Consider the following 13,561-nt stretch of genomic DNA (forward strand, 5'->3'; position numbering starts at 1 on the left):
GAATTAGAATCGTCTACATTTCCGATTATCCATGGATGCTTTATGCATATCACCAGACACTCGAAAGCATACCACTTTCGAGTTTTTGAGAAAGTGGTATGCTTTCGAGTTTTGGTGATATGCACCGGAAAACTTGCACCTCTACTTTGTCAAGTTCCAAGCGAGGCGCACCCACGATGATGATGATGACCGGATCCTTTGCACTCCCCTTGCTCTTGTTTACTCTCTACTTGAAAACACCTCCCATGTTTATGAATTTCTCCTCATTCGCGGATCACTCAACGGCTAGCCAAGTACCTACATCTCAACCAAATGCAAATCCAAATCCAAATCCAAATCCAAATCCTGTTGTTTGGTATGATTGAGAATTTTTATCCTCAAGAGTAGAATTTCAATCCTACATTTTCAATGGGATAATAATTAAACAAAACCAAATTAAATGATATAAATAATCAAGGGCCTTAAGATATCCCAAAGTTTCAATCCATCAAAATAAACTATTAGGCTTTCTATCTTTTATCCTTCAAACCCAGAGTGAAGTTTAATTAGAAAGCCATGTGGAATAAGAGATGTGAGGAAAATAAAATTAAAGGAGTAAAAATGTGACTGTACATAAACTATTATATATTTATAAGAATATATTTCATCTGTCTGTGATCAATGTTCCCTATCTTTTTCGGTGTGGGTTTTAAGAAAAATTAGAAGAGTTTGTTGTGAATGGAGTTTAAATCCCACATTTAAAATATTGTAATGGTGTAGTGTTTAAAAGTGTATGGTGGGGGAGTGGAGTTTGGATTACATTAGTAAATGTGTGGTGGGAGAGTGAAGTTTGAGTTCCACAACAATAAATTGTGTTGTGTGGTACTGTTTAAAACTGAAAATGGAACATTTTCTATGGACGTACTAAAACGACAAAAAGATAACATTGATTGTGGACGAAGGGAGCATTAATTTATTAGATATTAAACTAAAAAATCTATTTGATATATATTGTAGATATTTGATAAGGATTTATATATAAAATCATATTTATATCTAATAAAATATATTTAGAAGAATATATATTATGATTAATTAGATGTACATTCAAATTCTATTTGATTTCATCTTCTATTTCGACACATTAAAAGAATATACTCCCTCCGTCCGCCAAAAGTGGACCACTTTTACTATATTGGGCGTCCGTAAAGAGTATACCACTTTCCTTTTATAGAAATGGCTCATCATCCACTTTAATCTTTTATCCTTACAAACACTCTTTATTTACAAAAAAAACCACTCCAAATTCAATCTCAACCACACATCTCATAAAGTGGTGGGACCCTTTCTCCACTACATCAAAATTATCACCAATTTTATTAAATCCCGTGCCCATCCAAAGTGATCCACTTTTGGCGGACGGAGGGAGTATTAATTTATAATTATTTTAAAAAACTACATGAATATATCAGTTATAATTAGATTTATATAAAAATTGTATTTGATTTTATCTTCCATAGCTATATCAAAGAATATATTTATGATTTCGCTTCACTTCTCTACTAAAAGAAGAAAAAATGGATCCCAAAAATATTAAAAATCTATCTTCGATTTTATGTTTACTATGAAACATAATAGTTTTTTATTTTTTTTGATATTAATTACTACTCCCTCCGTCCTATAATAAGTGTCCTAGTTTGTTTCAGCACAAGAATTTAGATGAGTACAATTAAAGAATAAAAAAAATAAAAAGTGATGGAGAGTGGTGGAGCCCACTTTTATTTTGTGAGAGGAATAGAGAAGTAAAGTAAAGATTTTGATAGATGGAATAGATATGATTGATAAGAATGATAGAATTGAAATGGTGATTAAATAATCTATCTAACTTTGGGGTTATTAATAATCACTCAATTGGATGACTAGATGTGGGCCTGTATAAACTAAACACTTGATATGTGCTTGAGGATATAATTTTATGAGATACTATATATGATATCTTTGTATTGTGTTTAGCTACAAAAGTTACATTTCTTTAAGTATATTGTTAATTAATTATGTGTCGTGCATAATAACTGTTTATATACATTAGTTAATTATATACAGAAAACAAATTGAGTTGATGGAAACGGCCCCCCTCATGAAGTGGATATGCTCCCGCCTCAAATTTGTTCTATATAAAATAGATCTCATTTTTAAAAAAAGCTTAAAATGAATAACCTTTTACAAGAGAGAGATTTTGGAGCCACAACTTGGCCACTTTAAAGATGATCAAAATAAAAGATAATTTAATATATTCTACTTCATGTTTGAATGAAAATTGATTGGGAAAAATGGCAAAATTTTCTTCCTAGATGATAATATTAGTAGCCATGAGAAAAGATCGACTTTATAAAAATAATTTTCTACTTCATAAAAAATTCAGAGTGATAAATAGAAAGAATAACATGTCAGCTTCTCGGCCGCCATCGTCAATGTACTAATCCCAATATTGCAGAATAACCTATTAACACCGGTAGAGATGCAATCATGCCGAAGATAACCCTGATAATTAGAACCATGCAAAAAATTAAGATCAAATTAGATGTAGATTGATACACAAATTATATTTCGACTTACGCAGTGCTGAAAACATCTGCACGTAATCCATATTCTTTGGCAAAGATGAAGGAGTTGATGGATTGCGGCAATGCTGCTTGGATGATAGCGACACGCAAGACTTCTCCACGCAAACCAACGGCAAATGAAGCTAGAGCCATGGCCACCGGATCAGCAATGAATTTTAGCGCCATCCCAATTATCGTGAGCTTTGCTCCACATGCTAGCACTTTTTCTTGAGACGCCATGAACAACCCTAAACCCCAAACCCCATGCATATACGTATAAATTCATTATACATATTTACATATTAATTTGATGGTCGCTCAGAGTTAGAGTCTCACCCATGTTGAACATTGTCGTGCCAGTACCAGCTCTAGACAAGATCAGAACGGATTCTTCCACGATGTTCGGCATGCTAAAATGCCATCTACACGTTCCATACATATAATTAGTTTAAAATACATATGTAGTGACTAATAGCATACAGACATTCAATCAATACATAGTGCGTGCGCATCACCTGTTCGATAAAAAGGCCCAAGTAAGACCGAGAATACAAGCATAGAAGTTTGGATTCTTAGCGATTTTGAGGGAGACCTTTTTTATCAACTTCTGCAAAGATAGTGGTGGCGCGACAATCTCCTCTCCAAGTGCATCAGTGATGGGCTGGTTTTCCAAATCATGATCAGTATCAGTAGGAGCGGGAGAAGGGCGCCGCAGATCCCTGAGTTCGAAGACGAACAAGAGGATGGTGGTCCAAACAAGCGCCTGAAACACCGAGGATTGAACGACTAGGTTGACTCCCACCTGTCCGTACATGGGCTGGAGAAAGGGAACCCCAACCACAAGAGAGTTGGTGAGAGTGGTGAGAGAGAAGCTGGTTATCGACCACGAGTAGCTCCCGTGGGGGCACCACTTGGCCCAGCACGCCAGCGCCGCCACTATTATGACCTTCGAAACCACATCGGCGGCCATCAACGGGTAGTTCATGGTGTAAGGGTTCACGTGAGCGGCGAACTCGAACACAAACAATGGGTAAGTGAAGTAAAACACTAGATGGTTGATGGCCTCGCACACCTCCACGCGCAATATTCGCCACCATTTCACCGACCCGTATCCCAATATCAACGCTACATACAACGGCGTCATCGCCTCGACCACCTTCCACACGTCTCCCCATCCTATCATTGCTTGATTTGCTTGACGATGTGACAAAAATAAATAATGAATATCACCAAGTAATAGCAAACAAATTTGCTAACGAAGTGAAGTTAAATAACGATTGTAGAGAAATATTTATAGGCACTCATAAATTCGAAATTAAGAAGAGTTCTAATGCAATTAGAAATCTGGTTAAATTTCATGTAAATCTGATTTGCTACCAATAAGAAAACATATTATCTTTAGGGTAATTAATAATTTGTACGTGAATCTAAAAGGATTATATTCTTTATATTATTCTCTCATGGAATTATAGGGTACCAGGTTGGTTCACCACCTCCGGCCACCTCGCCGCCAGGTATTGTTCATCCTTTTTATACTTTTGTAAGAATAATAGCTGTGCATCCAAGTTTCCAGACCGTGAGACAAGGCCATGGGATTTTTTTGATAATTTTCATTAAAGTGGTGGGACTAATCATCTAGAAATTAACATCTAGCCAGTAAACAGTTACTTCCGTTTTGTAACTGTCGCTCAATGACGACGAAACAGTTAGAGGACTGTTAAAAATATTAAAGAAATACAATTGAGTGCAAAACAGTCTGCTGCATGTGTGGTCCTTAAGTTTCTAAGAATTGAGATAGACCTGCATTCTGTGCGGAAAGAACTATGTGTCGAAACTGTAAATTTAATCCTATCTTGGATTATCATAATTTACCATATATGGATTATAATCCTAGCATGCTTCTAATTATTTAATTGCTGCAAATGGGTGTTTAGATGAATACCTGTGAACTGCCAAGCTTAAAAAAACGTCTAGCCAGCGCCGCCCAGATCACTTTTCTGCTCAATACCGATATTCTGATTCTGTATATATTTTATGAGCTAGAAAACTATATTTATATTAAATAAATCAGTGCCTGGGTATGGGATGAAGATACAAAGGCGTAGCTTGGGAGGCTTCCACCGCGCGAGATCTCCACCATCGACCTTCAGCCACCGCTCCGGTGACCAAGTCATGCCGGAGCAAAGCTTTCTTGTCGGGCGTTGCGGTTCTAAATCGCGCCGGACGAAGACCATGATTCGACGCAGACGGAGACAGGTGGTCAGGCGCAGCACAGCGGCAAGCCCCGAGCCACCTTTCGCCGTCTCGTCTGGATAGGAAAATGGACGCATGTCACCTATCTCGCCGCCGTCCATCAGGGGATGAAGATTTCCGGCAATAAAGTTCAAAACATATAGTTGGTAATTTGAAATCAAATTTCAAAACCCTGTCTTTAATCTTTTACGTTGCCCAGCAACATAAAATTTAATCAATCCCAATAATTCAATTCCAAATTTGTCTTTCAAAATCCAAGTTCTTCACGGTCGTAGCCATTCGAAGCTTAAATTTCAAAGATTTCCAAAATCAAATTTAACTAACCCGTAAACAAATTAGAACACAAAAGCAATTATAAATCGAGCCCCGGGCTCTGATACCACTGTTAGGAATCCTTGACATCATCCAATGATACGCAGCGGAAATAACAGTCAAGGAAAAGATCTAGATTTACAATTGATTCATGTGTAGAGATTACAAACACACAACAACAGTTAGAATAACTTACTTGTTGTGTAGCAAACAATCCTGTAGCAATTCTTCTAGCAATCCTGCAGTTGAATCCACTACTATGGTATCCATGCCTGCAGTTGAATCCACTACTATGGTATCCACGCATATTGCAGACTCGATGCAGGAACAATTCCCGATGCACAATTCAATCTTCGAAAGCTAGGAAATCTCCCATTGAATTCTATAATGCTCTAAGTATTTTCTCTCTTATAATTTTACGTTCTCACGTGTGTTCATCTCATAGACAAAAGAAATTTATTCCTATTCTTATAGGAGTAAGACACGCCTGTAAACCCTAGGTTAAACAGGCCGGGCTTTTCTTTTGTCTCCAATTAATTAATCCAATAGTCAAACTATTTACTAATTAATTAAAGCTTATTAGAATATATCAAATATATCCTAATCTAGTCCATATATCTTTCAAATGTGCCACACCAGAGATCAAATACAAAGACCATATACCGGTTTTCTAGAACCCAAAGTTTTTTCAGGCCCATAATTTTGACTGTTTTTTCAGGCTTGCAATTGTAGGACAAATTTTCAAAAATTGAGCATAAGTATGACAAATTGAGTTCGAAAAATCAATTTAAATTCAATTTGTTCTGCAATTGCAAGTCCTAAATTTTTTGTCCTACATTTGCAAAATGACCAAAGTTACGATCCAAAAAAAAAAGATAGAAGATTTTTTTAAAATTTTAATCTTTAAATAAATATAACTTTTACATTTCAAATCAAATATTTACATAAAATATATCAAATTAAAATTCAAGGTTTATTTATAAATAATATTTTTTATTTTTTTATCTTTTAATTATTTTATTTCTTTCTAAAATTGTAAAATTTGACTAATTATAAAATATGTAATATGCATATCAAATTAAAGATCACAATAAGAGCTTTAATTTGACATATTTTATGTACATATTTGATTTGAATTGTAAAAGTTATATTTATTTAAAGATTAAAAATTTAAAAAAATTCTATCTTCTCTCTCATTTTTTTTAGGCCTTTAATTTTGGTTATTTTGTAAATGTAGGACAAAAATTTTCGGGCTTGCAATTGCAGGACAAATTGATTTTTCGGGCTCAATTTGTGTACTAGCCCCACCCTAATCATGTCATTATCAGTTAGTATATAGCTAATTAGTTGAGACATTAGATTTTAATATACTAATTGAGTTGAGAATCTCAGCAAATCTGTTTCATACAAGATTAATTGATTAAGTAGATGTTAAACCTTAATAAATTAGATTACACATTATAGAGGTGAGCTAAAAGTTTTAATTTATATTACGAGCCCAAATACTTTTTCTATTCAACTAGAAAACAACCCAATAATTGTTTATTTGGGCCAAGAGTATGAAGGAAAGGATGAGAACGTCCAAGCCCAATTCCTTAGAAAATCAGTTAGCTTCTAATTAGAGACTTAGAGGGTGTTTGGCTAAGCTTATTTTAAAGAGCTTATAAGATGTTTGAAGAGCTTATAATATGTAATTTTTAAGAGCTTATAAGTTGTCAAAGTGTTTGGATAATTGAGCTTATAAGCTAGAGAGAGAAAATATTTTTTTAGAGAGAGAAAATCGAAGAAAAATGAACTTGAATGATATATGATAAAAATAATAAATTATAATTGAAAAATATTTATAAAAAGATTGTTGCATATGAGATTATAAAAAAATAAGTTGGGGTAGATGAACTTACTTTTTAGGGAGCTTATAAGCTCTTAGAGCTTATTTTTTAAACTTATAAGCTGTTTAGGAGCTTATTTTGCCAAACACTTTGAAAGAGCTTATAAGCTCTTAAACAGCTTATAAGCTATTTTGAGGAGCTTATAAGCTCAGCCAAACACCCTCTTAGAGTTAATTTATCAATTAGATAGATAGATTCATTAAGCCAAATTAGCTACTGAAAGAACACGTATCCCTCAACTTTCCACGCAGCTTTTCATAAATCGACTCCAAACCAGATAAAATCTCTCCTCAGGATTAATTTGACCATTTTTCCTCGTTCGGCAAGATCTTAAATACACCGGCAAAATACCATCCCAAATCCGACTCAACCACGATCATTTACAATCCCCAGCAGTTCATAGCAGCATCAAGCAAAGAAGGTAGTTTTCTTGTATACAATTCAATAAATTCCTTGTGTATAAAAGGAACAATCAAGAACAGCAGAAAAGACATAGCTACACATAAGCATAGTAACGATACAGTATTGTTTCCTCACCATCAAAATCTCAGTTTTACAATAAGCAACAAAGGAAAATAGGTTTATAACATATAAAAATTGGATCTTGAGCAGTAGACGAACTGGAGATCCCTTGAATCATCGATTCCTGAAATGGGAAATAGTTTGAGACTTGTTAGTGTGAGGAAGTAAAAATATGAGAATTAGATGGATAAAAGGGAAAGAAGAACAGGGACGGTAGCAGCGGCAGCCGCGAGCCACCACGGCGGGGCGCAGCTGATGGCGACGACCGCCGGTGCTGCCCGCGCTACGGCGGCCCACGGTGGCTGGCAACAGAGAGATAGAGACAGAGATACAGAGACATAGAGATAGATGAGAGAGACAAGGGGGGAGGCAGAGCAAACGAGGAAGAAAAGAGGAGTAAGGGCGGCGCCGGCGCTGCTACGCAGCCACGGCTCACGGCGGCCGCCGCGAACAGGGCAGAGTGAGAGAGACTGAGAGGGAGGATATAGAGAGAAGAAGAGAGATAGGGGACTTACCTGAGGCAGGGAGAACGACGGAGGAGCGGAAATCCGACGAGCTGGGGCGGCGGCGACGTTTTTCGCCGGAATCCTCCAGAGGAGTAAAATTGATGGGGGAGATTGAAAACCCTAGGTTGAATTGATTTTAGAATTTGGGGAATTAAATGTAGGAAGGAGAGGGAAGAAAGCGGAAGGGGAGAAGATGCGTCAGCCTCGCCGCGCCGGAAGCGGCGAGAGCCGGCGACGCTCGCCGGAGAAGGGGGGAGAGAGAGGCGGCCGAGAGAGGGAGCGAAGAGAGGGAGAGATGTCTGCGTGGGGAAGAAATAGAAAACAGAGAGAGATTAACGTGTTTTATGTTTTAAAGAAGGTTATTAATTTTAATTTATTTAAAACTGAAAATGGTTAATTGGGCTCAAACTAGTAATTGGGTTTAAGCTGGTATTTGGGCCTATTAATCTTAATGGGATTAGTAACAATAAACTGTGTTGGGCCTTAGGAGTACATGAGATTATGGAATTAATTTGTTAAGTTGGGTCTTAATTTATTTAATTGGACTCAATAGTATTTTAATTTGAGCTTAATAATCTTAAATGAAGGATTATTAGCTAATAATTTGTTTGATTTATTAAATGGCCCAGATATGTAGAATTATTTTAACTAATTTATGTTATTACCTTATGTATTTATGCATAAATTAGACACTAGATTATTTCGAAATCAAGTTCGTTAAAGAAGAGAAAAGAGATTTATATTATTTCCAGTTAATAGCTATTTATTAAACTAGAGCGAGTGGAGTTATGATTAACGTCAGAGTTACAATTATCGTAGTTTAAGTCTTTATTGAATTAGTTGTTGATAAGTTGGTCAAATAGCAGCTAGTCTTTATTCCATAATTCACAATAGAACTATCACCTTAAAACCTACATAAGTATTCTTTTTAAATCAAAGCCATAACATTTCCTCATTATTTATTAGTCAGTATTCATGCTGAAGGTCAAATACAAGGAGAAAAGGTGAAGCATTAGTTCAGAATTACTAGTGTCGTCAGACCAAGATCAGGTGGGCTTTCTAAACTCAAAATCTGAAATGCACACTATTTCATGATGTTTACATGAATGAAGTTATATTAAAGTTATTGACTTGCCAAAACTTTTATGAGCTTGTATGATACCTATCTGGCACCAGAAGTTAATAGAATTCGGATCCTGTTCTATCCAGATGTTAGACAGGATTAGTGTACACAAGGGACCATGAGCCGGTTTAGCGTATCGGCCGGCCTAGGATCGTGAGCCGGTTTAGCGTATCGGCCGGTCTAGGTCCGTGAGCTGGTTTAGCGTATCGGCCGATCTAGGACCGTGAGTCGGTTTAGCGTATCGGCCGGTCAGTGACCGTAGAAGGTGGCCACCTTCTCGGCACACAGTTATCATTGCAGATATGGTAGAGTACAAAGAAGTATGTCTGCAGACGCATATGATGATTACAGAGAAGTTTTACAGTTTTGCATGCACAGGTTATTTAAATAAAACTCTTGTGTGATGCGTGAAATGGCAAGTTCAATATATAGCTCTAAGAGCAAGCTTTCAAATTATTTTGGCATGTGACCATTGAGTGCTTTTGAGTACTCAGCCCTGCATATGTTTTCTAAATGTGCAGGTTAAGTTGTTATGCAGATGGATGTCGGCAGAGCGAAGCATTGAAACATAAGTACTAAATTAGGCTCAGGATTCCATGTCTTCATACATGTAATCCACTTAAGTTACTCCGCTGCAACGCTTAGTGCGTTTTACTTTATTGAAGTGTTGCAAAGATTTCAAACTAATATCTTACAGAATTATGTCACTTGATACTTAGACAACTTGTCGTTATGTTATTGTGAGTTGTCTGCTTTTGAGTTTAGAAAAGATTGCTTATGATTACCAACCATTTTGGTAAATTATTGTTTAAGCAGGTTAGTGATTAGTCTCAAACCTATTTTTCCTGTTCATTTTATGACTCCTTTCCCAGTCACACTTTCCCCCGGCTTAACTATACATTAGCTTAGGTCGAGCTGTGACAATTTGTCCTATTTATGCCGAATTTTTGAAAATTTGTCCTATAATTGCATGCCCAAAAAAAATTATTCTATATTTATAAAACATCCAAAGTTACAGACCTAAAAAAACTTTAGGCTCGGTTTTCTAGTATAAAAAGTCATATTACCTATTAAAAAATTAAATATGTTTGCTATTATCAAAAGTCGTATTTACTATTGTCAAAAATCATATTTTCTATTAGAAAAAGTTATATTTCCTATTAAATAATTTTATATGCTTGGTATTATGAAGAGTCATATTTACTGTGACGAAAAAAATTCATATTAACTATTAGGAAAAATCATATTTATGATTAGAAAAAATCATATTTACTATACGATAAATCATAACTATTAGAGAAATTCTTTTTTTTAATAAATAAGACTCTAAGATTTTAAGACTTTTTATTTGTAAATGAGACTTTTGTTTGAATGTAATAATTTTTTTTTATATAAAATCAAATATGACTTTTCTTATGGAAAAATAAGATTTTAAAACTTTTATTTGTAAACGAGACTTTTGTTTGAATTTCAATAATATTTTCATAAAATAAAATAAGAATTTATTAAGAGCAAATAAGACCTTTTTAAAGAGCAAATAAAACCTTTAAACATTTTATTCTAACTAATATTTTTAATAAAATCAAATAAGAATTTCTTTAAGAGCAAGATAAGACTTTTTATTCGTAAACAAGACTTTTATTTAAATTTGAATTAGACTTTTTATAAAATCAAATAAGACTTTTCTTTAGAGAAAATAATTTTTTTTTCATAAATGACTTTTAAATGTGAATTAACTTTTTATAAAATGAAATAGTAATATTTTTCTTAAGATTAAATATTTTTTTCTTAATAATAATTAAAACTTTTATCATTTATTTTTAAGCTAATCCTTCAAAGTAATCCCCCTTAGTACTGTAAAGTGATGAACTATAATAATCCTTTGTGAGAATGTTTAACCCCACCAAACTCTGCCAAACCCCTTTGCTAGTATTTAAATTTAATATTTTTAAATATTAAAGAGGCAGACTTCCAAAACGTTGTGTGAATCGTGACACAATTAGGACGTGCAGCAGAAAACAGTGAATTAGGGAGAAAGATTGAATATTAGTATATTACATTAGACAAAATGAACATTTTATTACAAGTTAGTGCATGAAAATGAACCAAGAAAAAAAAAACGAGAAACAATTCCTCATAAGAAAGCAAAAGATTACGAGATTAAGCACTCCACTAGCAAACTGATAATTACCCTAAGGAAAATAATTTCCAAATAAAGAGAGACCTTAGACAATAAGGACTCATACTAACGAAAGGAAAGTAAAAAATATAGAAATAATGAACTGACACAAATATTGCCCGTTGGTGGACCAACAAGTACTTGTGGATTGCCTATTTTACCCCTATCATATATTTTATATTAATACTAATACTAATACTAATACTAATAGATAAAGAGTCTAAGCATTTTATGGGACAACTTGTGGATTGCCTATTTTACCCCTATCATATATTTTATATTATAATATTTATAAAATAAATTTAATAGCTTATTGCATTAGTTATCGGATACATCAAATAGATTAGCATTAGTTCAGAATTCTAATTGCATTAGAATTCTCTCTCTCTCTCTAAAGCTTTAATAGCTTATTGCATTAGTTATCGGATACATCAAATAGATTAGCATTAGTTTAGAATTCTAATAATTCTGGCGAAACTACGTATTGATCAATCAGCGCGCACCTGCTCACGTCGACGCCGTTCGCACCTCCGGCCGGCCAACGAATCGTTGCCGTTCCCATCCGCTATCTCGCCCTCTCGCCGCCAACCAAGCTTCAAGTTTGTGATTTTGGTTTATAATCTAATTCTGGCGAAACTACATATTGATCAATCAGCGCGCACCTGCTCACGTCGACGCCGTTCGCACCTCCGGCCGGCTAACGAATCGCTGCCGTTCCCATCTGCTGTCTCGCCCTCTCGCCGTCAACCGTCTAGGGCTCTATATGTCGCTCTCCAGTCAGGTAGGTAAGCCCTCAAACTACAAACTGTTATTTCATTATACTAGCAGTAAGAACGTGCGATGCACGTTAAACATGTGTGTTTTTGTACTATGTAAATATAATTGATAGATATTATTATATAATTTTGAATATTTGTATTTTTTTTATTAATTTGATTTTTACTATGTAAATAAAATTCATAGATAATTTTATATAGTTTTGAATATTTGTATGAATTCATTTGACTATAATTGTAATTTAAAAAAGGAATCAATGCAACTATTAATGAATAAATTTAAATGCAATAAAGTAGTATTCATAATATACTTCTAAATAAAAATGAAAAAAATTCTACGATAAACATCCTAACTTATCTAAATACGGAGCAAGACGAATTTTAGATCTTCTCTTGTTTGATTTTGATGATTGGGGATGTCTTCTTCTTATTTTTGGTTTGCAACCGAATGTTGTTCAACGGCAAATCGTCGTCACTTGTAATCTCAATGTAGTCATCAAACTTTTTCTTGGCTACTCTTCTTTTTTTCTTTGGCGGTTCTGTGGGCTGCAACTCCATCTTAGTTTTTTTCTTTCTAGATGGGTGTATCTTTTTTGATTAATTTCTCGGGTGAATGTTTCTTTTCTTCCTCTTGAGTGGGCTCTTCTTCAATATCTCTAACATTGATGCTTTACATCGGTTGCGTCTTTTGAATTGCATTTGCTACAATATTGAGATTTCTCTGTTGATCGAATTTTATAGACTTGAGCATCACCATGAAGCGTATTTTTGTGTACACTTGTGTGCTTAATCCTCTATAGTATGTGGAGGCTGTTTCACCCTGTGAAAATGTTTAATTGTTATAATTATGTAATATCGAATTTTGTAATTTGAATTATTTAAATTATAGTAAGTGTTTAAGTAAGAAATCTTAATTTACCTCTTTGATTGAAGAAAGATCGATATTCATCCACAGAGCATCCTACATATACCCCTGCCGCTTGATCGAACAGTGTAACACGAGCATTGCAGTCGCCTTGTATAACATTTATTGTGATTCTGTATCTAGAAATATATGAAATGATAAAATTATTATATGTTTGTTATTGTGTCATTAACTAATTTTAATTGGTAGTAGGTTTAAATTTGATAATTACCTGGGCGCGTCTCAAGAACTTCTTCATTGCATTTTTTGCATATTGCACTCTCATCAATTTTGGAGAAAGATGTGTTGCAATTTTTACAAGAATCATACCATATTGTTGCTTTATTTTCAACTTTGTCAATAATTCCCGTAAAGCAATTGCAAAAAATAACAAAAAATAATATATAACAAAAAATAATATATTATAGAAATGGTTGATTATGTACTTTTGAAATGCATCATTAATTTTTTTATACATCGTAACTCCAATAATAAATGTTGATTGTCTCTGAGAT

At 34.4% G+C, this 13,561-nt stretch overlaps 2 protein-coding genes and 2 long non-coding RNA genes across 4 annotated transcripts in view; 1 reads left to right on the forward strand and 3 right to left on the reverse strand.

Annotated features, from left to right (window-relative positions):
- The window catches only part of LOC131016908 (uncharacterized), a 1,184,262-nt gene that overhangs the window by 911,109 nt on the left and 259,592 nt on the right, over positions 1–13,561 (forward strand). The window lies entirely within an intron of this gene.
- On the reverse strand, positions 2,237–4,949 carry LOC131016913 (auxin efflux carrier component 5-like). Its single transcript, XM_057945716.1, has 5 exons — positions 4,525–4,949; positions 3,098–3,776; positions 2,919–3,004; positions 2,596–2,830; positions 2,237–2,520 (listed from the first exon to the last, which is right to left on the reverse strand). Exons 2-5 carry the CDS (start codon positions 3,763–3,765, stop codon positions 2,448–2,450), a joined length of 1,062 nt encoding a protein of 353 aa, XP_057801699.1. The 5' UTR covers positions 3,766–3,776; positions 4,525–4,949; the 3' UTR covers positions 2,237–2,447.
- Positions 7,462–8,417, reverse strand: LOC131017012 (uncharacterized). The gene is made up of 2 exons (XR_009099320.1): positions 8,074–8,417; positions 7,462–7,682 (listed from the first exon to the last, which is right to left on the reverse strand). It is a non-coding gene; the product is annotated as an uncharacterized LOC131017012 (long non-coding RNA).
- LOC131017098 (uncharacterized) lies at positions 12,397–13,414 on the reverse strand. Its single transcript, XR_009099416.1, has 2 exons — positions 13,062–13,414; positions 12,397–12,962 (listed from the first exon to the last, which is right to left on the reverse strand). It is a non-coding gene; the product is annotated as an uncharacterized LOC131017098 (long non-coding RNA).

Source organism: Salvia miltiorrhiza, chromosome 3 (genome assembly GCF_028751815.1).
Source record: "Salvia miltiorrhiza cultivar Shanhuang (shh) chromosome 3, IMPLAD_Smil_shh, whole genome shotgun sequence".
NCBI classification, from domain to species: domain Eukaryota; kingdom Viridiplantae; phylum Streptophyta; class Magnoliopsida; order Lamiales; family Lamiaceae; genus Salvia; species Salvia miltiorrhiza.